Source organism: Schistocerca cancellata, chromosome 2 (assembly GCF_023864275.1).
Source record: "Schistocerca cancellata isolate TAMUIC-IGC-003103 chromosome 2, iqSchCanc2.1, whole genome shotgun sequence".
NCBI lineage: Eukaryota > Metazoa > Arthropoda > Insecta > Orthoptera > Acrididae > Schistocerca > Schistocerca cancellata.
In genome coordinates, this window is record NC_064627.1 from 222,644,873 (window position 1) to 222,672,744 (window position 27,872).

At 44.2% G+C, this 27,872-nt stretch overlaps 1 protein-coding gene across 1 annotated transcript in view; it reads right to left on the minus strand.

Annotated features, from left to right (window-relative positions):
- LOC126152618 (protein Wnt-1-like) overlaps positions 1 to 27,035 on the minus strand; it is a 218,193-nt gene extending 191,158 nt beyond the window's left edge. Inside the window, exon 1 of the mRNA XM_049916018.1 lies at positions 26,695 to 27,035. Coding sequence (XP_049771975.1) covers positions 26,695 to 27,035 — 341 coding nt within the window. The remainder of the gene's footprint in view (positions 1 to 26,694) is intronic.
- Positions 27,036 to 27,872: the final 837 nt, after the last annotated feature.

Below are 27,872 nucleotides of genomic sequence, written 5' to 3' on the forward strand. Positions count from 1 at the left end.
TGGTCTAGCGTTTCCGCTGGCCCAGCTCTCTTAATGTGTGTTTTCTTTATCCATTTTTACTGAATCCTCTTCCAAGTGTAGAAGACTTTCTCAAAACTTTGAGCCTTGCATTAAGGCATCGTTTTGTTGTTTGTCTTCTACGATTACGCAGTGCAACAGGCTATCCAAAAGTGGTACATGAATCATTCATTAACTGACAGTCATCCGGCTGATGGAGTTTTAACCCTCCGAAATAATGGAAAATTGTTACTGACTAGAGTTTCAGTTGTTATCAAAGTCTCTTAATAAAAATGACTTAATCGGAAAATATAAATGGTTTTGGAAAATGACTGAGATGGCTGTAGTATCAGGCACTTAAATTCAAGTTTAAATAAAGCGAAAGAACTTGTTTGTAACCCGGGCATTACTGTCTCGCGGTTGCAGGCCGTATTGAGACCGCCGGCTGCGCCTGCGCGCGGGCGTGTAGGCAGCCCGGCGCGCACGGTGGCGGTAGCAGCAGGCGGCAGGCAGCAGCCTGCAGTAGCCGCGGCTAGTGAGATACTGCCCGCCCGGGGTCAAGGATACGGCGCAGCCCAGCCAGGCGGCGACTGCGCTCTCACGGCCTCCCTGCCGCCAGACACCGCCGAAAACGCACGCCCTCACACGTGCCGCCGCTAAACTACAGATAAACCTAGCCCCGTTTAATCGACACTGACCTTTGAGGACGCCTACAAAATACTGTGAGAACGTACGCCAGGGACGTTTTCGTGCTCATAGTTCCACCGAGCGAGCTGCCAAGACATTGGTCCTGCATTCCGATGGACGACGTTTCAAAACGCCGTTTTCTCGGTTTTCCTGAACTTCTGAAGGTAAATGTCGGGTTGTTCACTTGAATTGACACGGTCAATTTCCTTCAAGATCCGCCCGCAACCGGAGAGCTCTGTCCCTAATTACATTGTCGTCGACGGGAAGTTAACCCCAAATATTTGGCTGTTTCGTTTTTGTCGTCCTGCTTAAGGAATCAAAAATGGTTCAAATGGTTCTGAGCACTATGGGACTCAACTGCTGAGGTCATTAGTCCCCTAGAACTTAGAACTAGTTAAACCTAACTAACCTAAGGACATCACAAACATCCATGCCCGAGGCAGGATTCGAACCTGCGACCGTAGCGGTCTTGCGGTTCCAGGCTGCAGCGCCTTTAACTGCACGGCCACTTCGGCCGGCGCTTAAGGAATCAAACTGTTTGCTGGTTCCACCACTAAAATTACCACAGCGTCATCTTAAAAAGGCATCTAGACTACACTTTATTCTGAGAAAATTGTTTTCTTCTGTTCCAAGCCACACTCTGGATAAGATCTCTTCAATTTATATCAAGTTAATGTATCTGTCGGTGATACTTAAAATATTACGTAAGTATAGTCAAGCAAGATGTTCAACAGGTGAGTGAACGCAAAGGGGACTAGTACACTAAATACAATTTTACATGATAAAAATGCAAACGACATAAATTTTTATACAAAATGTATGTGCCGGTACTTAAATGATAGATCATGGAACGGAACTCCAGTCGTGAAATGTCTTCTGAAATTTTGCTGTGAAATTTTTTGCAAAATGTGTCGAAGTCTATTAAAAGTAGCCAGCTGCTGTGGCCGAGCGGTTCTAGGAGATTCAGTCCGGAACCGCACAGCTGCTGCGGTCGCAGGTTCGAATCCTGCCTCGGGCATGGATGTGAGTGATGTCCTTAGGTTAGTTAGGTTTAAGTAGTTCTAAGTCTAGGGGACTGATGACCTCAGATGTCAAGTCCCATAGTGCTTAGAGCAATTTGAACCATTAAATGTAAGATACAAATATGTGGCACTCGTAATTTCAACACGAGACGCTATGTTTACATGTTCGGTTCAAATGGCTCTGAGCACTATGGGACTCAACTGCCGAGGTCATTAGTCCCCTAGAACTTAGAACTAGTTAAACCTAACTAACCTAAGGACATCACAAACATCCATGCCCGAGGCAGGATTCGAACCTGCGACCGTAGCGGTCTTGCGGTTCCAGACTGCAGCGCCTTTAACCGCACGGCCACTTCGGCCGGCTTACATGTTAGGGAAGGGAAGTGGAACAAGTGTGTGCTGGATCACTTGGGCGCACACCCAGAATGCTATTGCGCTGATTCGACAAATAAGTTCCTCGTTAGAGGAAATATTACAATGCTCTCATCTTTGCGTACTATAATTTGCGAAAAACACTGATTGAACATATTGAATTGCTTGTGAAGTGTTAGACGTATAAATTTCCTTAGTTTAGAATCGTTTCATGTGCTAATATATGTTTAACGTACGGCAATCAATAGATACGATAACAGAGCACATTTCGTACTCCGTAGATATTATTTCAGTTCCTCTATGATGCTAGTGATCTTTTATTCTACTAATATATAGTCCCAACAACAACGGTGGAATCTGATACTCAGGCAATATTGTCGAGGTTGCACGGAGAACAGCATTTTGTCAGACTGTACCTACTTCATGTTCCGTCAGGTTGAGACACGAAATGTTGCTTGAACGCTAGATTTTACAAGGGTTTAACAATTTTTTTGTACTGAAGAGGGTGTTGTATCACTGAAAGTCACTCAGCCCTATGCACAGCCTGATTAAATACCTCTTAAATCGGCGGTGCTAATTGCTGTGGGGAGTGGACCAAACTACCGGTGGGTGCGCCATTCTAATGGCCTCAACAACAGTTCAGATATTCCCATATTCATATTTAGAAAAAACGGGTTGGCCTTTGTTTCTCGACCCCTAGTGGCTATTTGTCGCCTTGAAAAGACGAATAAATATCTTCGACTATTTAAAATTTGGGTGTAAATTTTGGTATCACATAATTCTAATGATTTTATACATTTCCAATATTGATGACGCGTAGCCATTGATAAAGCAAAAAGACAGCGAAAAAGAGTTTGAGTTTGAAACGCCACACTTATTTCCAAGATATTGCTTCTTATCCCTCGTCCAAGGTCGCAGCATTAAAATTTGTGTAAGAAGCAGTGTATGATGGATTATGGACTAGTACTCAAAGCCTGACAAATAATAGGTAAACTGTCCTTTTCAGAAATTTTATTCTCATTTATTCACGAAACGAAGGAACGTTAATTAACCAAACAAATTTTCGTGTGAAGATGACAAGATTGCTTCATACATGTAACTTCATCCAGGAACTAACGAATAATAGATCTTCATAATGTCAAAAATGTCTATCTCCAGTCCCTAGGGACGATAAATAAGAAAACCATTTCTCAATTATTTAATTTTTATGACCGGACATGTTAGATTCTGTTTTAAGTCTGTAGAAAAGTTTAACTGAGAAAGGGGAAACAAACCACGTTAAATATTGACACTGGAGAAGAAACAGATTGTCTACTTTGTTCCAGAATTCGTCTTCGAGTCCTTCCAATGACATAGTATGAAACACACGAGGAGAAATAGTATGTAGTTGATACGACTTGGTCTGACGTTATCATAAGTTACAGGCCTACTGTGTATTTATTAGGCGTCAGGTGCATTGTTTCCAATACGTTGATGATAACGGACAAAATCATCGAGGGAACTGGAAGGAAAGGTAATTTATCGTTGTGCAGCGTGAGTAAAGATGTAAGTGTAGCGAAGACGAAACGCTTTAGTGACGCTGTCATCAGAGTATCTTGGCAGAAAGAAGAGCGGAGAAAAGCTATTTATGTAGTAGAATAGTAAGAAATCTAGTTTCGTATATAGGCTATATATCAAAATTCGTACATCTTAGGGGATGAGAAACTGCCGCTTATCGACAAGAATACGTCAACGACCCCGACGTTTCCGTAAATATATTATGAGATCGTCTTATACTCCCAGTGAAAAGCATTTACTTGCACCCGTATTGCCACACAAGTAAAAATGAGTGACTAAAAACGTGAAATATGACCGTAATATGAACCTTCTTATGTAACTGAAATTCCTTGATACTTTTTGCATTCCCCCAATTTTATACTACATGGTAACTTATTTCGAACGTATGTATCCCACTAGTACAACACGACCAAATTAATATTGAAGTTTCCAGGAGATATTCTCAAAATTCAGTTCCCCATTGTGAAGCTTGTGAATTTCTTAAATTCTCGTATATTCAAACATTTTGATATCCCACTAGTACAACACGACCAAATTAATATTGAAGTTTCCAGGAGATATTCTCAAAATTCAGTTCCCCATTGTGAAGCTTGTGAATTTCTTAAATTCTCGTATATTCAAACATTTTGATAAACCTCTATGAGAGGTGGCTTGCAGTGATTGATAGACACACAATTTGACGCCTTGCGTCACAAATAATTAAAGCATAGAGACATCACATAAATTTTTGTGAAACGCCGTATCACACCACAATTTGGATGGAAAAGTAATGAATCAAAATTTAATTCGCCTTTATGAAGATTATTCTTTCCAGACACTCAGTTAAAATCAAGCACGTAAAGAATTAGCTTGTTAAGAATAAATCCCTTTGACTGGTCGTTAACTGAGGGAAATGGTTATTTGCATAAAAATTGGGAAAGGTATTAACAAACAGTCACCTTCGTAATGCAAACATAAGGAAACGATTTGTGGTACAAACAGAAACTGAAACTCCTGACAGCCGTGTAAAGTGTTTAGAAAGAACATGCAACATTTCGCTCAGTAACGCTGCAAAAACAAACGACTTTTACACAACTATATTCGCAGCTGCATTGAAGCTGGCTGGTTCAAATGGCTCTGAGCACTATGGGACGTAACATCTGAGGTCATCTGTCCCCTAGAACTTAGAACTACTTAAACCCAACTAACCTAAGGACATCACACACATCCATGCCCGAGGCAGGATTCGAACCTGCGGCCGTAGCGTTCGCGCGGTTCCAGAATGTAGCGCCTAGAACCGCTCGGCCACAACAGGCCGGCTTCATTCATTCATCTATTTGTCCCTTTCGCATTCGATAATACAGTACCACTTGATTCCCACGGAGATTGACAGTAGCTTGGACAGGTACACGGGAAGTTCTCGGAAGCCTTCTTAGAGTCAAGAATCGTGGCATCAACCGGTATGTCTTCTGAACTAACAGAACGACAAGGAGGGAGACGTAAGAAACATTCAGTTGCGCCAACGTAGGAAGTGAAGCTGTTGTCTGTTTACGGTTGCAGCGCAGTCGGGAGTCTCTCGGTTTTGCACATCGCGTTCCCGACGTGTGACTGTACCGGACGAGGAATCTGAGCTCGTCTTCGCCGTATCAGCAGCCGCGCCTGCGTGCCGCGCTACACACTGGGTCGGGGCGCTGCTTGCGCTGGGTAAACGCGCCCACGCGTCAGGCTGGACTGGGCCGGACCGACACGCCCGCCCAGTCGACAAACAGCGCCGCCTGTCGTTTGGCCGGACTAAGCTGTTGTCGGTTGTTTGTCTCTGCGCCACAGGCCGGCCTCCGCTCCGACACGGGCCGCTGTGACCGCCGCCCTGCGTGACCAGATAACCGGCGCACGCCGCCTCGCGCCTTCCGGTATCCGCCACTGGTCCGGTCTCTACCGCCCACGTTGTTACTGCTGCCTTCTGACCGAAGACTGGTTTGGTGCAGCTGTCCACGCTAATCATTTCTGCATAATTAATTAACCCTACATCCACTTTAACCTTCTAGACTACCGGCCATTAAAATTGCTACACCCAGAAGAACTGCAGATGATAAACGGGTATACATTGGACAAATATATTATACTAGAACTGACATATTACATTTTCTCGCATTTTGGGTGCATACATCCTGAGAAATCAGCACCCAGAACAACCAACTCTGGCCGTAATAACGGCCTTGATAAGCCCGGGCATTGAGTCAAACAGAGCTTGGATGGCGTGTACAGGTACAGCTGCCCATGCAGCTTCAACACGATACCACAGCAATGACTGGCGTATTGTAACGAGCCAGTTGCTCGGCCACCATTGACCAGACGTTTTCAATTGGTAGGAGGTCTGGAGAATGTGCTGGTCAGGGCAGCAGTTGAACATTTTCTGTATCCAGGAAGGGCCGTACAGGACCTGCAGCATGCGATCGTGCATTATCCTGCTGAAATGCAGGGTTTCGCAAGGATCGAATGGAGGGTAGAGCCATGGGTCGTAATACATCTGAAATGTAACGTCCACTGTTCAAAGTGCCGTCAATGCGAAGAAGAGGTCACCGAGACGTGTAACCAATGGCACCCCATACCATCACGCCGGGAGATACGCCAGTATGGCGATGACGAATACACGCTTCCAATGTGCGTTCACCACGATGTCGCCAAACACGGGTGCGACCGTCATGATGCTGTAAACAGAACCTGGATTCATCCAAAAAATGACGTTTTGCCATTCGTGCACCCAGGTTCGTCGTTGAGTACACCATCGCAGGCGCTGTCTGTGATGCAGCCTCAAGGGTAACCGCTGCCGTGGTCTCCGAGCTGATAGTCCGTGCTGCTGCAAACGTCGTCAAAGTGTTCGTGCAAATGGTTGTTGTCTTCCAAACGTCCTCACCTGTTGACTCAGGGATCGAGACGTGACTGCACGATCCGTTACAGCCATGCGGATAAGATGCCTGTCATCTCGACTGCTAGTGATACGAGGCCGTTGGGATCCAGCACGGCGTTGCGCACTACCCTCCTAAACCCACCGATTCCACATTGTGCTAACAGTCATTGGATCTCGACCAACGCGAGAAGCAATGTCGCGATACGATGAATCGCAATCGCGATAGGCTACAATCCGACCTTTATCGAAGTCGGAAACGTGATGGTGCGCATTTCTCCTCCTTACACGAGGCATAACAACGTTTCACCAGGCAACGCCGGTCAACTGCTGTCTGTGTATGAGAAATCGGTTCGAAACTTCCCTCGTGTCAGCACGTTGTAGGTGTCACCACTGGTGCCAACCTTGTGTGAATGCTCTGAAAAGCTAATAATTTGCATATCACAGTATATTCTTACTGTCGGTTAAATTTCGCGTCTGTAGCACGTCGTCTTCGTGGTATAGCATTAATGGCTAGTAGTGTAATTCCAGTCAAGCCTTGTTCATCTTGTACAATTTCCGCTCACCTCTCCTCTCCTCCCACACTTCATTCAGTTAGCCAACTTGCTACTAGTTGATGTGTCAGGATGAACAGGAAACATATTAGCAGTTGCGAATACGGGCAACCTCCAACTGTGGAATGGAACGACATCGAAAATTTGTGCCGGACTATGATTTATCGCTTGTCGCGAGCGGTCATCTTAACAGTTTCGAGTATTCGTGCACGCTCCACGGCCAGACCTAACTTCCACGTGCCCTTAAACACATGTCATTAACCTGCACTCTTACACTTACTGTAAGACATTTAATCGTAAGTCTAGTCCTAAGGAACATCGCATAGTACTTCTTACAAACATAGGCACTGCAGTATCGTATTTATTCGCCGATACCAGGCTAGTGACGTTCGAGTAAATGTCTGCCCTGCAGGGAAATTACAGTAAGTGTAAGAGTTCAGGTTAATGACATACGGACGACGACAAATGGAAGCCTGGATCTGGTCGTGAGGCTTGCACAGACAGCCGAAATGGCTAAGGCGACCGCTCCCGGTACGGCACAAATTTTCACTGTCATGAAACGTATTCGCAGTTACGAATGTGGACTACCAACAGCTATACAACAGAAATACGACAATGAAAATTTGTGCCAGAAGGGGACTTGAGCGGTCGCCTTACCATTTGGTTGTCCACGCCCTACCCACAGCAAGACCCTGACTTCCATATGCCCTCAACCATGTGTCCATAACCTGTACTCGATTGTGCACGGGGTAGAAATTTTTACTTGAAAGTTGCTTGTCCGACGATATTGCAGTTCCGAATTACGATGTGAAGTTCCTTCGAACACGCGTCGATGCATGAGCGCAGGAACTTTGCATCGTAATTCGAAACAAGACAGGCAGTGAAATATCGAATTTCCTACAGTTGAAGGTAGCCCCTATTCTCAATTGCGAATAAATTTCCTGTATTTCATAACGCCTGTAGTCGCCGCAGTGCGTGTTCCTTCAGATACGCATGCGTGCCAGAAGGAACATTGCTTCCTATTTGTTACAAACAAAGGCACAGCAATATCGTGCTAAAGGACGTGTCCGAACGCTCTATCCCTTACATTAGTTAACTTGTGAGGTAGAGCTCTTTTCCTCTCAGACCGATTCCGTTTCTCTTAGTTAGTTATTCGATATAGTCTTCAGTATTCTTCTGTTGTCTGACACCACGTTCCTAGAGCATTCAGTATCTTCTCGACTGTATTATCCACCGTCCGTGTTTCACTTCCACATAAATCTGCACTCTATTGAAGGAATAATACTACCCACTAATGTTACGGACAATGCAAATTAGCCATAACGCCGGGAAACACGTAAGATAAAAAAAATCGATTAATAGGAAATAATACTTCAATCCCGCCAACATGATTCGTAAATTCAATCCCGCCAACATGATTCGTAAATTCATATCTTCTTTCTTTTGAGACGAGAAAAACTGTTTAACACGAAAAGACTTCGCTTCTCAGGCGAAGAAATATACTTGTTTTCTGCAGTCACGGTATCATTCACATTTATAAGCTTTTTTTGTTGTTGATGTGGTTGTTGTTGTTGTCGTCTTCAGTCCAGAGACTGGTTTGATGCAGCTCTCTAAACCTGCATGCCCTCGGCAAAAATTATTGCTGTAGTTCCCCCTTGATTTCAGCCGTTCGCAGTACCAGCACAGCAAGGCCGTTTTGGTTATTGTTACAAGGCCAGATCAGTCAATGATCCAGACTGTTGCTCCTGCAACTACTGAAAAGGTTGCTGCCCCCCTTCAGGAACCTTACGTTTGTCTGGCCCCTCAACACATACCCCTCCGTTGTGGTTGCACCTACGGTACGGCTATCTGTATCGCTGAGGAACTAAGCCTCCCCAGCAACAGCAAGGTCCATGGTTCACGGAGGGCTTTATTTTGTTAGAACGAACAAATTAAACAATGTTTGCTATTGTTGCAATATTACCAATTGTCTTTGGGTACTGCCGTTGTCAAGACATCTGTCAGTGCTAGGGGGTGTTGAAGTCGTTTTATAGTGTGTCGACATTAGTGAATTCGGTGTCAAAATGTGTTTTTATTTCTGTATACAAAAACTGGAAAATTTTTAAGCTCATTGCTAGAGAAATCGCAACGAAAATACGCCGAAATTTAGCTTAAGTGGAATATAACAAAAATGGTTCAAATGGCTCTGAGCACTATGGGACTTGACAGCTGTGGTCATCAGTCCCCTAGAACTTAGAACTGCTTAAACCTAACTAACCTAAGGACATCACACACATCCATGCCCGAGGCAGGATTCGAACCTGCGACCGTAGCAGTCGCGCGGTTCCGGACTGCGCGCCTAGAACCGCGAGACCACCGCGGCCGGCTAAGTTGAATATAGGGATGCTTAATGCAGCTGATTAAGAACAGAGGTCGAAAACTGGAAACTCTAACGAGTTTGGCATTGTTAAATTCACCGTCGGCAATAATCAAAATAGTGATCTACTTATGGCTAGGTTCGAGAGAAGTATATCTGAGCCAGAGACAAAAAAAGCGCGAGAAAGGCATAACACGAAGATACAGGGACTGCGTTGCTTGTTTCGTTCAAACAAGCTAGATTTCAGAATGCTCCAACGTATCTTAGTTGCTAGAAAGAATTGAAGAACTGCCGCTGCTGCCAACAGAGAAAACACGAAAAAAACATCCTTCATCGGAATTATGTTGCATCGAAAAGCAGTTTTTAGCTATACTCTGTACCCCCCACATATCATCAGCTGTACAAGATCGAACCACAGCGATACAGTAGTTCCGTTCGTGAAAGGGAAAATGACGTAAAATAAAATCCTTTAATTAAAGTGCTGAATAGCTGTTAACAAAGCGTGTTATGTTACAGGCCACTTAACCGCTGGAAGCCAAAATAAAATAGCCTTTATCATTTAATCACCAAGAACCTATTGAATCCTAGTGAACGCAGACCATAACAGTGTCGGCACATAACGTCAAAACGTTCCTGATAAAAGCGGACAGCAAGATTTTTGAATTTACTTTTGGTGATCGAAGTGCAACACTGACAGCACCAGTCTCGTCCACAACAGAGACGGAACCTTTAAAAACACGTTTAGTTTCTTAAGTTTTGAAAATGTGTGTGTTTATACTTTGAATATTATATTTCTTCGAGACATCGCAAATTTAGCCATTCTTGTCCAAGTACGTCGCAGCGAACTCGGCATACCCACTGTTGAACGACGGCTGTGACTTTAATATCTGATACTGTGGGTAAACAATAGTGTTCGCTACATGTTGGAAGTGGCTGCATCACAGTAACGATCAAACCTAACAACAAATAAAAACGCTGTCAGCAGATGAAATAGGCATCTGTCTTTTCTGAGTACGGCCACCGGCTCGCATCCATCGTTTCGATCGTTGTTTCGTTTCCTCAGAAGCGGAGGACATTCGTATTTTCCAGAGAGACAAATCGTTCAACACAATTTATTGCATTTGTTCTGAAAAAGTCTGCTTCTTATTGCCACAATTCGAGTTAGGTCGGAATCAACAGATTCCACGCGCGTTTTGCACGAAATATTTTCATAGTGAATTCTTCATTTAAAATTTGACCTTTCTTTAGGCCTTTCATACGCCTTGTAACTGCCTACCGATCAAATCAGCATTCTGCGTCTTCTCGATGGTTTCGGCTTTGGAAAGTCGTCCCTCATGTGAATTATCTCCGGCGTAACTACAGCCGAGTAGTATTGAGACATCCATTTATTGGCTGTTGGAAAGCCGACTCCTTCATTGACTAGAAGGAATTCCGGTAACTCGTTGAAAAGAAAGAGTTCTTAGATTGGTATTCCAGTTTATCCATTTCATAGAATCACACACGACACGACCACTTTAACGAGCCGTGCAAACAAAAACATTCCGCAGCTGAAGATGACGCACGACAGGTTATTACGTAACACGTAGCAAATTCAAAATATGTTTGTTACCTACGTGACTGGGGAAACTTTTAATCTTACTTCGCAAACTGACTGCAAGTAGGTTGCGTGCACATTCTTCGCCAAGTCGTTAGTTGCTCTAGTGTGATTGAAGGGATGTAAAATGGAAATTGCTAGGCACTCACGCCAGAGAATGAATTACAATCGTCTTCGTAGTAATTGCTGATCTTACAACTACGTACAAAAAGACTAGACACAGCATTCACGAGGAAGACGTGCGAATAATATGAGAACTATTTGAAATAAATCAGAATCAAAAAGTTCCTTGTTACTGGCCTAGAATACAATCTATAGCACTTTCTGAATTCTCCATTCGTACCTCGCAAAACTATATAATAATAACAACAAAGAAAAGCTTCTTAGACGTTCTGCAACTATTGAATTTGTTCACCAACCGCTTTTTGGCTTCTTAATCGGTCGTAAGGTGGCAACCGAATGTCGCGACCACAGAATTACGTGCAATTAGCATTTCTGTGACACTCCTGCTACAATTGACGAATTATGAGGATCCTGCTGCTGCAAGCAAACCCCGTGACCCCCCCCCCCTCATGCCCCCCGCTCGGTCGTCTCTCTCTCTCTCTCTCTCTCTCTCTCTCTCTCTCTCTCTCTCTCTCTGTATTTCCGCATATGGTACATTTAGTTGCTTAAGACCGTTTGACTGACGGTATCCCATGGGAAAACGACGTTTTAGGTCACGTCTGCTAGGAGGCTCAACTGGTTTACACTCTTGGAACCAAGGAAAGGAACAAATAGCGTGCCAAAGCAGAGGTTGCAAGAGATTGTTATTGTTCTTAGGTATATTGCTTAGTTTGTGGTCCAGTGGTGGAAAGACTATTTCAAATGAACAGTAAATTAGGAAACTCTGTAGTGTATCTCTCTTATGAGTAAACAGTGCGCCGCCTGGGATTAGCCGAGCGGTCTGAGGCGCTGCAGTCATGGACTGTGCGGCTGGTCCCGGCGGAGGTTCGAGTCCTCCCTCGGGCATGTGTGTGTGTGTGTGTGTGTGTGTGTGTGTGTGTGTGTGTGTGTGTGTGTGTGTGTGTGTGTTTGTCATTATGATAATTTAGGTTAAGTAGTGTGTAAGCTTAGTGGTTAAGTCCCATAAGATTTCACACACATTTTTTTGAACTAAACAGTGCGTAGCGCGTAGTGCAACCTTGAATACAATTCTGCGGCGTGTCTTTTCTCGATGAGCGTGCGTAGTGCGTAGTGCAACCTTCTAACCTCATCTCTTAAAGGTTCAAGATTGATGTTACGATTCTTTCCTTTTTCGGCCCTTCAGCGTAGTTTCTAGACCTGATGCTTCATACATGACAAATATTAACATGTTACACCGCGAGTTCGATTCCATTTTAATCTGGCTCTGGTTCTCAGGTACCAAATCTGAGAAAACACTGCAGGCTTCAAGACAGTATTAAGACTTGATAACGAGTGTCGCGAGGTTAGAAATCATTTGCTACCAACCAACCATTTAAAAATGCTAGATTTCTTGGGGACTGAAAAACTAGCAGTCTGCAAACAGAGTTTTTCAGTGCTGATTCAGTTTTCTACTTTCACAGTAGTCTTTTCTGAAGAAATGTCCCATATCTCTGAAGCGTTTTACGCTGATTGAGATCATGGAATCGGGATCTGCGGGAAATATGGTGGCTAAAGAAGCTGATTCTCAATAGTGAATGTACCGCCTTCTCGTGGAATTATGCAATCGCTAGCGAATCATTTTATTTACCGACGTGGCAGGTTAGGTACTCACATTCGGATCCGTGCAAGCTTTTTGCACGTTACACGCGTTGTTTCTGTTTGGCACAACAACCGCCGACATTAATTCTGTAGTAATTAGTTGACCTCCTTTCCCAGTGTGGTTCCCAGCGTCTATCTTGCGAGGACTGGTGTTATCATGATTTGATAAATTTGTTTAATTTTGTGGCTGGATTCCATTTCTGCCGCCACAGTTGTCAGCTAGTATGAGAGAGGGAAGTCGTGTGCACCATCTGTCTATGAAACGGGAAAACAATGTTCTGTGTATTAACGTATTTAACTGTTTGTACATCGTGTTTTATGAGGTGGAGGGTGAGTAACAGTCCAGTATTTAGCTAGATCGGCTTGCACAACCGTCTAAAAACCGCACCCAGACTGGTCTTTACGCTAGATCGTCATTAATTCGCCTCGCCGCGCTTATTCAATCCGAGTCTGTCTCTATCTGCCGCTATCGACAGCTACCGCGCTAAGGACAACAGATTCTTTAAATTCTTTGCGGTGGATCCCCGATGCAGTTAATTGTAAAACCGGTAAGTGAATATGCGATCCAAATAAAACCAAGCGTAGCTGGTAGCACATTAATACCCCATTGTCCTCCCATCTCATTCTCCGCTGCTGTCCCGATGGAGCGATTGCCTGTGAACTTCCACTCCTGCCCTGACATGAGGCTGTCATCATTCATGGTTTTTCTCTACAATATTTGGGTAGCAGAAAGGACCTCGGCCATAGTCTTCTGCAGACAATGGTTAAAAAAAGATAGCAGCCCTTGTTGAGTACACATTTTGGTTTATAACGTTTCTCTGGGACGCTCACGTGCCGTGTTTATACATCATTTCGAACATGGCTCTTATGATAGTCTTACATGCGGCTTCCTTTACTGAGAAATTACCCTTCCTTATAAGCATTCCAGTTCGCATTAATTTGTTTATAGGCCTATGTTCGCTCCATTTTACATCTCCAAACGGACGCGCCAGAGTATTTTACGCCAATGATTAATGGGTGACATTGCACCAGTAACACTGACACGTTACTTAACATTTGAAGGGTCTGCCAGTCCCTGTTTATATGGATCTCTCAACAGTCTTCACGACGGATTGACCGTCTATAAACGACGTCGTTATCTATCACTATCGTGCGTATCGGCTGAATACTCTACAGAAGATCATGTTTGGTGTCGCGTTAATAGCGAGGTCGCTACAACAATACAAGAAGCGCTGCCGGCGTTACGTTTCCTTATTGTGTCGGGACAGTCAGAAACTACATACAGGGTTTTACTCGACCTAGTAGCATGTCAGACTGGATGATTCATAAGCACGTGGGCTACTTATGAACCAGTAGTACTGTTTTATGGACAGTATGATTCAACACATTTGATGGCATCTGATATGATGATAATGATGCGGATGATGATAATGACGATGACGACTCAGTTAACACTGTACCAAGAACACATGAAATCCTGCTGCACACCGAGTAACTTAGTAAACAGCTACATCACCCACAAAGAGAGAGCTATTATAACAATTACAGTATTTATCTTTAATTGTGTAACAACCAGTTTCACACCTACATGACAATTTTCACGTGATGTCCAATACTGACAAGCAGTCATCTGTAGGATATACATTATTATAAGGACCAGCTGGTACTTGTTACCCGAAAATTGCTTGCAATACAAATAAAGATGTCTAGCTGAGGCGAAATTTTACACACTGGGTTCACACCAGCGACTGCGGCTATCCCGTGACGATGTGAAGAAAATCTGAATCTTTACGAAGCTAGTAACAGACACCAACAATTAGTTTGTTTTACAGTACAATAACGTTAAACAATGGCTGACGCTTAGTAATTTAGAAATGGTAAAAATCTCAATGGTAAGATTTTCATGACTAGTTATATTGTATTATGTTATATGTCTATGTTTTCTATAAGGTGTGGATCCGTAGCAGGTGGGCGATGATTGGCTGCGGTGCTGCTGCAGTGATAGGAACTTCCAACAACATCAAATGAATGATACATTTTTCTCTAAATTATCTTATGCATGTAAGAAGCTTCTGATTTTCTGTCATTACACTTAGCTCTTTGCCGGAGCTTACTGGCTGATATTTTTATATGACTTCCGCGGTGTGTGGCGTATCTTACAATACTTCGCTTAGGTCTACGTTATGTATGACTAAGCCCTTAATCCCACATATAAAGCGCCAGAAATGCCATGTCGATAGTCGCATGAGGAATCTTCGCATATTACTGGGCAGAGTCTAAACACATTTTATCTGAAAGGTTCAGTGTAGGTATCGGAAATTCGTGAAATAGAATACAAGTGGCATCCGGATGGACGATCTTCTATTCAAAGTCCCGGAACTCCTTATTCTTGCGATAAAATAAGATCAACTTTTTAAAATACAGTCTCGATGTTTAGCATCACACATTCCCCATTTGGGAGTTATTATTTCCTAGGTTACAGAAATCACAGATCCCTTCAACATTTTTACTAAAGGACCGTGATGATGAATCAAACCTATAGGTCGACTACTGCCGCACATCAGCAACCGGTATTGGAGTATGCTGCAAAAATTAATAAACCACATTGTCAGTATTCCGAGAAGTTTCTGCCGACCAATGGTTCTTTGTGGTTAAACACTGGTCTCACATTCGGGGTGACTAGGTATCAACTCCCCATCCTGAGGAAGTATCGAGCAACCACAATGAATCCTGCACACTGCAGGGAATGAACGATGTTTAGAGGTTTCAGTATATCCGTTGCGGATGACGAACTACGAATGTGATTTAAATTGGCGTTTATCTGGTAATAAATATGCAATCAGTCGGTTTTTTACGATTAATTCAACCACGAACATGCTTTCGAGCCACTGCAGGCTTGTAACACCTCTATCAGATAATGAGCCTCCAGTGGGTCGAAAGCATGTTCGTGGTTGAATTAATCGTAAAAAACCGACTGGTTGCATATTTATCACCAGATGTTCAGAGACTTCGGAGCAGTTTAGAACTGCATCCGGACCAGATTTCTTATCTGGAACCTTGCCTTTCGAAGGAAATTTGAGTTATACAGGCATGACTCACGAGTTGTCCTCACAGAAGTGACTCGTGCATTTATAACTCAATGCGTTACGAGCACTTCCCACTACAGGTTCTAGTACTGGCCCAGCACACAGTTTTAATCTGCAAGATAGCTGTTTGTCATTCTTCCAGGCGGAGGTACAGAGCTGTTGGTTGGTGTTTTGGGGGCTTAGGGACTAAACAGCGAGCTCGGTAGACCCTTTGTCAAGGGTCTTCCTCATTTGGCGTTAGCGACGTCAGCCAGAAATTTGATCGGACCACGTAAGTATGGAGGAGTGGCAAAGTTGAAGCACTGAATAGACCAGAGTAGATGAAGGGCCTTCCAGCCTTCCCACCCTCATCCTATCCCCTGCCAGTCCGATTCATCCACATCTACATCTACATTTATACTCCGCAAGCCACCCAACGGTGTGTGGCGGAGGGCACTTTACGTACCACTGTCATTGCCTCCCTTTCCTGTTCCAGTCGCGTATGGTTCGCGGGAAGAACGACTGCCGCAAAGCCTCCGTGCGCGCTCGAATCTCTCTAATTTTACATTCGTGATCTCCTCGGGAGGTATAAGTAGGGCTAAGCAATATATTCGATACCTCATCCAGAAACGCACCCTCCCGAAACCTGGACAGCAAGCTACACCGCGATGCAGAGCGCCTTTCTTGCAGAGCCTTCCACTTGAGTTTGCTAAACATCTCCGTAACGCTATCACGCTTACCAAATAACTCTGTGACGAAACGCGCCGCTATTCTTTGGATCTTCTCTATCTCCTCTTTCAACCCGACCTGGCACGGATCCCACACTGATGACCAATACTCAAGTATAGGTCGAACGAGTGTTTTGTAAGCCACCGCCTTTGTTCATGGACTATACTGTCTAAGGACTCTCCCAATGAATCTCAACCTGGTACCTGCCTTACCAACAATTAATTTTATATGATCATTCCACTTCAAATCGTTCCGCACGCATACTCCCAGATATTTTACAGAAGTAACTGCTACTAGTGTTTGTCCTGCTATCATATAATCATAGAATAAAGGATCCTTCTTTCTATGTATTCGCAATACATTACATTTGCCTATGTTAAGGGTCAGTTGCAACTCCCTGCACCAAGTGCCTATCCGCTGCAGATCTTCCTGCATTTCGCTGCAATTTTCTAATGCTACAACTTCTCTGTATACTGCAGCATCATTAGTATACTACAGCATGAAGGGTGAAGACAGAGTAAAAAACCTCTCGTCGGAAGATTCATGACAGTGAAAGTGAGAAAGCCAAAACGTACTGGATGTCGGTGGTTTGGGGATCGACTATAATGAAACGAGGTTGGAGAAATAATGTCAGCAGGAGAGTGAAGCCAGGCGGCGACACAGAGGACTTCACTTGCGCCGGGAACGGTGTATGGACTACCAACCGAATAGTCGGCAAGAGCACCAGATATCAACGTGTCGTCGATAGCGAGATTATTCGTTCCGGAGCACAAGCTCCTAGTGGAAACGGCTAAGGTGAGATAATGGCCGTGGTGTTGTTTAAGGAACCGTACCGACATCCCCTACAAAATTATCTAATAAATAAGAAACTTCCTGGCAGATTAAAACTGTGGGCCGGACCGAGACTCGAACTCGGGGCCTTTCCCTTTCGCGGGCAAGTGCTCTACCAATTGAGCTACACAAGTTTCTTGGGTAGCTTGCACTTGCCCGCGAAAGGCAAAGGTCCCGAGTTCGAGTCTCGGTCCGGCACACGGTTTTAGTCTGCCAGGAAGTTTCATACCAGCGCACACTCCGCTGCAGAGTGAAAATCTCATTCTGTTATCTAATAAACAGCCGGAAAATCTAAATAAGGTACAGTCGAGTAGGGCTTTGAACTACGCTCTTCCCGACGTGAGACCACTGAATTAAGCAGAGTGCTAACGTGACCACCCGAGACGGAGCAGTGCTTCAGTGAGATGAGAGAGTAAAGCCTCTAGTCATTTTTCTTCAGTAGTGTTAACATCTCTAGTTAAGTCCCATAGTGCTCAGAGCCATTTGTTAACACCTCTTCTTAGCGCCATGTACGTAGTCAAATTTAAATTTGCTCTCTGCGGGCCTTGACTGCCTCGGCAACGAACATTCCTGTGATGTTCGATACAATAATGATGACATACCACTAGACTCAGTGACGTTGATTAAGTATCACGGCGTAAAGTTTCGAAACGACGTGAAATGAGACGAGCACGTAAGGTCAGTTACATGGAAGGCGAATGCAGGCTTCGGGGAGTTCTGGCGAAGTACAGCGCACTTATACAGGAGATACGTCATAGAGAACTGCTTTGAGACCCAACCTTGAGTGTTGACAGTTTTTCGGATCCCCATCAGGCCAGATCTAAGGAACATGTCTCCAGCAGGATATTTGTTACCAATAAAAAAAATGGTTCTGAGCACTATGGGACTTAGTTTCTGTGGTCATCAGTCCCCTAGAACTTAGAACAACTTAAACCTAACTAACATAAGAACATCACACATATCCGTGCCCGAGGCAGGACTCGAACCTGCGGCCGTAGTGGTCGCGCCGTTCCAGACTGTAGCGCCTAGAACCGCTCGGCCACTCCGGCCGACTTGTTACCAATCGTTACGATCAGTACGGGAGAGTTATATACAAGCTCCGCGACCTCAGGTGGGATTAGTTGAAGGTGGAAGCTAGGGAAGCAGCTAGATAGATATACAGAGTTAAAAGAAAGTCTTATTGTAGACCAGTGTTTTTTAACGTACTAAACGATAAACGTTTAATTTAGATATATGATACCTATAAAGTGTGAAATCAAGGTCCGATAAGCAATGAACATATAGGTAAGAAGCCCGTGAGGAAGGAGAGGAAAAAGATTTATCAATATTCAGTGTTTGAGGAGTGACATCAAAAAATGGTTCAAATGGCTCTGAGCACTATGGGACTTAACAGCTCGGCCACACCGGCCGGCGAGTGACGTGATAAGTATTTACACATCGATGCACCAATACGTATAAATTAAGCTTAATAGTAAGTAACTGGAGCGGTTGTTCGACATTCCCTATAATTCCATCCGACAAAACACTAGAAGTTTTATCGTGTTTGCCCTGCCATGGTTCAGCAGCTCTAGTACACGCACTGTTCAGACAGAATGTACAGACGCAGGGTTCCTTCATCAGTTTCCCGCCGGAAATTCTAGAAGCAAGCAGCCGCGTCACACTCTTCTGAAACTGAAGAAGCTGTCGCATTCCATAAATATATTTAAACAATCATCATCAAATTTCAATACTAATTTTCACCAAGAATGCGTTCATGGATTCAGTGGAGGGAGTTCTCTCGAAACCACTAAGGTACAAAGTTTTCTGTTAGGTTCCCTCTCTTAGCCAAATACCGATAAGTTTTACTTTTAGGCAGAGGCAATAATATACTTCCCTGCAATACCTACTGCTTCTTGCATAGAAAATTAAATAATAAGCATATCCGATTATTTCACTGAGTCCGCTTTATAATCGACTAGTGTTCAGCGTACTCCACTGTATGGAGAGGAAAGCTAATTAAAAATTCTTTTTGACAGAACAGTCTAAGAGAGGCACAGTTTCTGGACACGGTATTGAACCTATGAGAGATTATGTGCGCGCCGACTGGCGTAATATAGTGGGATGCTGGACGAATATCATAAAAGCTGTTCAGGAATACTTTCTGACACGCTGCTAAAAATAATTCCAGGGGTAGAGAGGAATGCTGTCTCCAGATAAAGTAAGCGTTCGTAGCTGTGTGAAGAAATGGGGTGAAAGGCACTGAATGTGGATGTTACACCATCTCCAGTACTCGTTAGCACGCGTGCGCTGCAGTGGTCTGCGCGGGTAGGATAATTTGCGCACGCTTTGTAATAGAGCGTGAAATCACTAGAAGTTGTCTAAGAGTTAGGAAGATTGATGCGAGTTTGAAACTATCATGCGACCTCTTAATTAACCAGACAGAACACGATAAGAAATTTAGCGACGGAATTTTGGAATAAGTCACGTCATTTAGGTATTTAGGAGTAATGCTAGGAAGCGATGCTATCGGGGCGAATGAGTAAAAAGTGTAGTACGTGAACGAATGGAAGACATTCTTTATGCGAGTTCAGGGCAAGTACAGTGCATTTGTGGAGGAAATCTGAAGCATGACGCTAATGCGACCAGTTTTATAGAGCTTTTATGCAGCGTTTAGAGTTCTTATCAAGTAAGCATGGCAGCAGACATCTAACGAGACGCGCTACTAGTATCAACGTAAGTGGATAAGTCAAAGAAGAAGAGATATGCTCGGTCAACTTAAATGAGGAATTTGTGGAGGAAAGACGACCTTGTTTTCACGAAACCCTTCTGGGTAAAATTAGATAACATGCATTAGAGGGAGACTTTTCGACAGTTCTGCTACCACAGTCGTTTATCTCCCACAGAACTTATCAGGAGAACCCAAGATATGTTAGGGCAGATTTGGAGGCATATAGACAGTAATTTTCCCTTTCTCAGTACACGAAATTAATAGGACAGAAAATCACTGACATTATTTTGGTACGGAGTGCCCCCAGCCACGCGCTGTACAGAGGTTCGTATATATAAACTTACGAATGTAGAATATCAGAATTAGATGGATCAAAACTGAAATTTAATGAAAAATGCGAAATAGAACGCTATGTACACGTGATTACGTATTATTTCTGTAATTTGTCTGACGTGCCCTACCAGTCGTGCTGAATAGAGTAAGGACGAATAAATAAATAAATAAAATAGAGGCTGACGTGAAACTCTACAACAACGGACTAGGTCTCTCGCTCAGTCTCCTGGAGTGTATAACCAAGGCTGTCGCACAGACGGAGTATGTACAGATTAAAATCACTATGCCTCCTGGGACGCAGTAACGTGACTTCACCGAGCACGAAAGATAACAGTAAATAATACGTCATGGACTTTATTCACGAAGGCTGCAAAGAAGAGCCAAGTCACAGTTAGACTGGAAGGGAAAGGGCGTCTCACTTTCATGTAGTTTACATATTTAACAGCATTCGGCGAAGCTTTTCACGTCATCTGCTTGCTAGAAATGCTAGACGTTGGATATGGTGTGCGTGACTAAGCGCTGCCACAAACTGAACTGGAACCCTGACCCCTGGATGTTGATGTATTTATAAATTCTTTCTCCTATTAGCAATCTATTCGTAATTTTTACAAGTACTGGTTTGATCTTCTAATCTGTGGAGCTAGGATGCGACGCAAAAAATAAAATAAAAATTCTAATGAGGAAACATGGTATGTGTACAAACTGGCTAATGAAACGAAAAAGGTTTTCTCACAACACCATTCTTTCTCGCTGAAGATACATTCATATGCTATAATTATTTCAGCATTAATGGACAGAGAGATTTGTAACCTTCAATCAAAAAACAGTTAGGAAGACGAGACAAGCACACGGAAGACTGACAACAATATTGTGATTTCTCGCAATTTGGAGGGCCTAGAACGACACCTGATACGAATATAACTTATCTCACTCTGCCTGCCTTGATTGATAAATATCTTCTACTGTCTTTTTTTTATATACTCTAGTTTCGTCAATAACAAGTTCTGTTGTGACATGGCAAATTTCCTCGTATTTCTTTAAGAATACAACGTACGCACTCACTCACTCTCTCTCTCTCTCTCTCTCTCTCTCTCTCTCTCTCTCTCTCTCTCTCTCTGCTTTGTAGCGACAGACTTCCGATTTAATGTTCGTGAAACTAGGAAGGCTTGCACGTATTCCACTAAACCTTTCGATCAGTTTGCTGTTTCTTGCATATCGCTCAACACAGTGGTCCGCAGAAGATTGCCTCACAACTACGTTTGCTTGTACAAGTCTCCACATTGTCGGCATACATACTCGCGTAAGTGCATGTGGTACGCTTGCACAAGCTTGCGTAAGTGAAAATCGATCGAGCTTCAGGCAGCTTTTAAGCGTCCGACTGCTTGCGCAAAATTACCTTATAGACGGTTCCTTGCACAAAGTGCTTTATTATTCGCCGTTGTCAATCTCTGAATTACTAGTGTCGTTACCTTTACAAAAGCTTAAACTAGTCGAATAGAGGGAGTCGAAGAAACAGGTCGGTTGTTGATATATAAATCAGTTTCCTTCCAGCCGTCGGCGAAGAGGTACAACAGGTTATTGTCTTTCCTCGTAGCGGCGAACAACAGCGAAATCGAGCAGGACGCATATCAATCTCAGTGGGCGGCGGGGAAGTGCGAGATACACAGACGACCGCAGCTGACACGTACGAGACACGGAGCTGTACTGGTAAGCAACGCCGCAAAGCGTTATTTTAAAGTTGCAGAAAGCCCGTTTAGCGCTCGCCCATATGTTCGTGGCCATACAGCAAACGTTCTTGAATGAGAAAAGGAAAATTAGGGTGTATGGCTCGTCAACGACTATGTCATTAGACCGGCCACAAGATCGGATTGGGGAAATACGACTAGCAAAATAGGTCCATCCAGCTTTTGCTTTAGGCGATTTAGGAAAACCACAGAAAACCCCACTGTGTATGGTTAGTCCGGGAGTTGAATACCGGTTCTGCCGAATGCGAGGAGTGTCTGAGCCACTGTGCAGCACTGTTCGGCTGAACTTATTTGGCCAACTGACAATATGGCTTATTATTTTCCCGCAATATCCCAGTTCTGGTCGCTGAAGTAACACAGCAGTCAAATCGAGAAGGGTGATTTGAACACCGCAGTCCTAACTAGAAATATCGAAGGGCCAATAACATTCTTGGTGTCACGATCTATCGGTTTTCACTGACTTTTATCGCACAAAGATTAACCATAGTGCGATGTAGCATTTGTAGGACAAAACTGACAAATATTCGATGTGATTAATAATTCGTCGTTAATAGTATTGTGAGAGTCTCATTGGTAACATCTGTTCACTTGTCATTGGTGACGTATTAGAGTGTAAAAGAACTGTTTATTTTACACGTCTAGTTCCGCAGGACCAATTTGAGGAGCGAACCTCCAAGGTCATGCAACGTGTCAGTACATGAAATTACAACATAAAATTAATAACAGATAAAATAAAGCTTTTATGAACACCCCCCCCCCCCAAAAAAAACAGAAAAAAACATAAGTTTATGTAAACACAATCAACAATATAACACAGGAATCAGTTTTATGGCCGGCCGGTGTGGCCATGCGGTTAAAGGCGCTTCAGTCTGGAACCGCGTGACCGCTACGGTCGCAGGTTCGAATCCTGCCTCGGGCATGGATGTGTGTGATGTCCTTAGGTTAGTTAGGTTTAAGTAGTTCTAAGTTCTAGGGGACTGATGACCAGAGATGTTAAGTTCCATAGTGCTCAGAGCCAATTGAACCATTTGAACCTTAACCAAACATGGACCCGAAATTGGATTTCTTGCGCGCACTAACACTGATATTTCAGCAGCGTAGAAAATTGTCCTAAGCATACCAGAAGCACGCCTTTGGACATGTTAAGCTGTGAGTTTCCCTTGTTCAAAATTACAAACTGTTTTGCAATATTGAGCAATCATAAACCGATTACATGAGCAATCTTGAACAACTGGAGCGCAGTTTAAGAATCATCTTAATTTAATGTTGAGAAAATTTTTTTTTTATCTTAACAGATTTCATGCTCTTCTCATACGATACGACGCTTAACAGTAGTGCGATGAACATATGAAGTCAATAGAGACCTGAGAAATTTGTTCATTCAGTGACTGACAAATATGTTGCGATAGGAGCGCGGCAATTGGTTTAATTCGATTCTGATTGACGTGGGTCGTATGTCATGAAGAGTTTGGTTCGTAAACGCGTGCAGTCTTTTTGCTGCCGTGGTGGCTTCGTTCAACCCCAGACACTGAAGCGAAACAGGATGGTTCAACTTCCCTTTCAAATAACTGTGTATCTATTGCTGTCACCACAAAAGCGTGATGCTGCTGTCAAACATTTCAAGATACTCGAAGCTATCTTGTACTTTCCTTCTGCGCAAAACAAGGATTCACATTTTAAATATTTATTCACCAGAAAACTTTGTTTTTCGATTTAAATTGGCTCCTGAAACACTGAAATTTTTTACGACCCGAATAGTAATATATACTAACAGCTTGACTGGCAATGGCAACGGTGACCTCACACCTTTCCCGTACGTGTTTTCGGGTGAAGCGCTATCAAAACTTAATTGCAACTTTTCCTCAGTGTTTCTCAAGCTATTAGCCTCGAGCAACGACTTTAAAACTATCTCCAGACGCACAGCTGAGCAATCAGCTATGTGTAAAAATGCTCGTGTCCTTGACTAAGGTATTAGTAAATCACAACTGCATGGAGCAAGAGCAGTGGTTGAACGACGCGCCAGAGTATGAAACGGAACGATGACTTGTGTCAGGTAGTGTACGTCAGACCACATAGGTTATTGGGATAGTGCAAATTATGAAGAAATAACCTTTACAGTTTATGCCTGAATGCTGCATTATCGTGTGGAATTCGTAACATATTGGAAAAAAGATGAAACTGCACGTGGTCAAAGGACGTCAATGCGAATGACAGGAGTTATGTTTCAGACGTGGGATTGTTACAGACATGCTGAGATATGTGACCAAGAAGTTCCATATTACAACAGAAAACTATCCCACACAGCCAGCTGCACACAAAGAGCCCTCTCCCCGTGTAAATAAACATAACGTGCAAAGTCATTTGAACTGTCTTATTTGCTTTTATTTCGGGCAACAGCGAAATTCATTAGTGATAAACCTGCTCCTGTGGCGTGACATATCACTAGCTGTCACACTAGAAATGGCAAGGTTTTCTATACGATAACTTTTCAATTGCTGACAATATTTGTGCGTGAGAAAAGCAGGAACTTGCCGCTCTTCAAACTCCGGTGAGTGGAAATAGGAGGAAGCAGACCACCTCCGATAGGAATCAACTTTGGGATTTTAACACGCCGTCTCCAACGTAGCCACTATCGATGTCTCAGACGGTGCATCGCTCAGGGAAGCACTATGCCGACAAAGCTCACCTTCAGATTGATGACCGCTTTTGTTAAATAGATGCGCTCCACAGGCCTGAGCTCCCAAAATAGCAGTCAGCAGACAAAATGTTTCGGAACAGCTCGGTTGTAAACAAAGCGCCTTAAGTAAACAGCAGCTGCGCGAGTCCCTAGCGCCTTACTAACGGCCCCACTCCCCACCCAGGACTACTTAATGCAACCCTCGCAAGTGCCACTTTGTTTACATGGCCCCTCGGAAGTTTTGCCGCGCTCACGTAAAATGTTTCTGGAGCTGTTTAACTCTGCGTCCGGTATTCAGATAAGTTTTATAATACCACAGGTCTCTAAAAACGTCTTCAATGAACTTAAATTTCGAGAGCGACAGCTCACGGTTGTCCGAAATTTAACGCAAATAAAACACCAACGGTTATTCAAGCAGGTGCAGTAAACAAAACCAAACATTTGCGTCTTTCTCATCAAACAATGCATAAAGACAGGTCTGATTTAGTACTTAAGACAAGCGTTAATTCATTGTGGAAATTCGATTCTTGTCGTGTATATGCCATAATATTGAGATATACACTGAAAACGTTTGCGACACTGCCACAACTCGCGAGAAAAGCGACTAATATTCGGGTCATATCATACTGTCGACCAACTATCACCTAAGTAAGGAAAGAATTCTCCCTCAAAATTACAAATCATTTCGTCTGCTCCTGTCCGATCAGCACCCATTTCGGGTTGTCTTCTAATTTATCAGTTAGCTAGACAGATGTTATCTTTAACTGAATTCTGACAAAGCATTCTCCCAAGGAGAAAAGATACGACAATCTAAGGTCTATCGGCGCTATGATTTTTTTCTGGCATTTAACGTGAGAAACGTTGACAAGGTTTTTTATGTGAATAAATAAAATATTGTTGCTGATCGAAAACGTATTTGAAGTCGTTCGTTCTTCTACAAATTCGGAAGGAGCACGTACCGTGTCCTATACAGTCTCTAGTAAGGCACGCAATTGTTCAAACTATGTTGACTCCTACTCGCCGTTTATTAGGAAGGAAGGATCGCAGAACAGAAGTCAACTGCTTTGTTAAAACACAAAAAGAGCAGCTTCAAACGCACGAATACGTGTAAACATTGACGTTTGCGGGGTTATTATGGAAAAACATACACGCAATTGCCGCAACACTTATTTCAACGGAACTTTAAGAAATCTGGTTTGATACTGGATCTCCCCCCCACCTGCACCTCCCCCACCGCCCTTCTGCCCCTGAAATCTTGGTTGTAGTGAGAGCCTGATCTTCAGCGTAGCCCGAGGTTTAGGTTAGGCGAGACTTCGGTTGTGAGGTGGCGGAGCCAAAGGATGAGAACGCAAAATAAAGATTGTCAACGCTGCCTCCTCTGCGTTCGCGCCATATTTAACGACATTCCCTTACAAAAGTTACACGTCCGAGATGAATTCACAAAATCTGTGTTACATATAATAAATCTCTGATGAGTATTTTCTGTGTTTATGATATACGTGAATTGCGAACTTCGCGAAGAAGAGGTACTATGTTTAACAGAAAACATAGAGGCGTTTGACATACCTTAAAAGGGTTGTACGTGGGCAAACACTGTGTAAATTTTACAAAGCTTTTCAAAAACCGTGCCACAACAGAAACAGGCAGCACTCTCATACGACATCGACACCTTGTTTACGCCCCCTAATGTGAAAAGGTCGACAGAAAAGTGCTATCTTGCCGCGAACCGGCCGTCGGTTTACGAGCGAGGCGAGGTGCCAGGGTAGTAAACAGCGCGAGGCGCGCACGTGACAGTTTGACAGGCAGGCAGCGCTGCTACGTACCACCACTTGGAGCCGCGACCGCGGCCTCCGCCTCCCTTGCGGTGTCGCTGCCGCCTCTCGGTGCCTCCCCGGTGGTTGTTGTTGTTGCTGCCGTTGGCGTGGCTGTTGTTGTGGTGCCCGCTGTTCCCGTTGCGCGGTCTCCGGTTGGCGCCTCCTCGCCTGTGTCCCCGCAGGCCTGCGGGGGCGGCAGTAGTAGCGGTGGCGGTGGGTGTCGTGGGCGACGCGGGGGCGGACGGCGTCGACAGCGCGGACGTGGACTGCGCGTCGGCGGCTGCGGCGGCGGCCAGAAGGCACAGCAGCGACAGTGGCAGCGGCAGCAGCAGCAGCCGGCTCCACCTCATGGCGGCTCAGTGTTCGCATAGCCCGCCACCATTCATCTGAGCTGCTGCGCGCCCTAGGTAGCGCGCCGCCCGCCCAGGTAGGCGCAGCAGCAGCCGCCGCTACCGGCCGCTGGAGGGGGTCGAGGGGAGGGGAGGGGAGGCCGCTCCCGGCCGGCAGCTGCGGGGGCGTGGCCGGCCGCCGGCCGCTCGGCCGCCGCGTGCGCTCCCGCGCCTGCTGGGCGGGCCGACCGCGGCCAATCGCGGCCGCCCGGCCCCCACTCCGCGCCGTCGGTTCCGCCCCTTTGACGTCTCGGCGGCAGCGGCAGCCCGGTGGACCACCGGGGGAAACATTCCCAGCGTCTGTTAAGCTGACTCTTTCCATTGTACCTTACAAGAAAAGATAAAGCGATTCGCAAACCAGCGCTGCTTTGTGATTTCGCACGTCAGCCTAATGGGAACAAAACTAAATTTGTTCCTCACAGTCGTTTTCGTAATCATTCCCCCGCCAAAAACATACAGACCAGTTTACTTAGCAACGCTACCAATTTAAATAATCTGCTCCATTGTTGCTCACTACAGGTCATAATGGATTTGTTTGTAAAATAATTTTTTCCGGTACCAATCACGATTTTCTGTTTGTTTATATTTTGTCCTTCGCGTTTCAGAAATAATTTCCACATTGAAGTTGGTTTTTTGTGTGGTATGTCATTTATTCGTAATGTTTTTGACGTGTGACGAGGGTAGTTTTTCTTAACGAATAGTATTATTAAATGTGGCTGGCTGCTGTTTTGACTTTCTAAGAATGAACCTGTACCAATAATGAGCGCTGATGAAGAGAAATCACGTATGTCCTGAAAA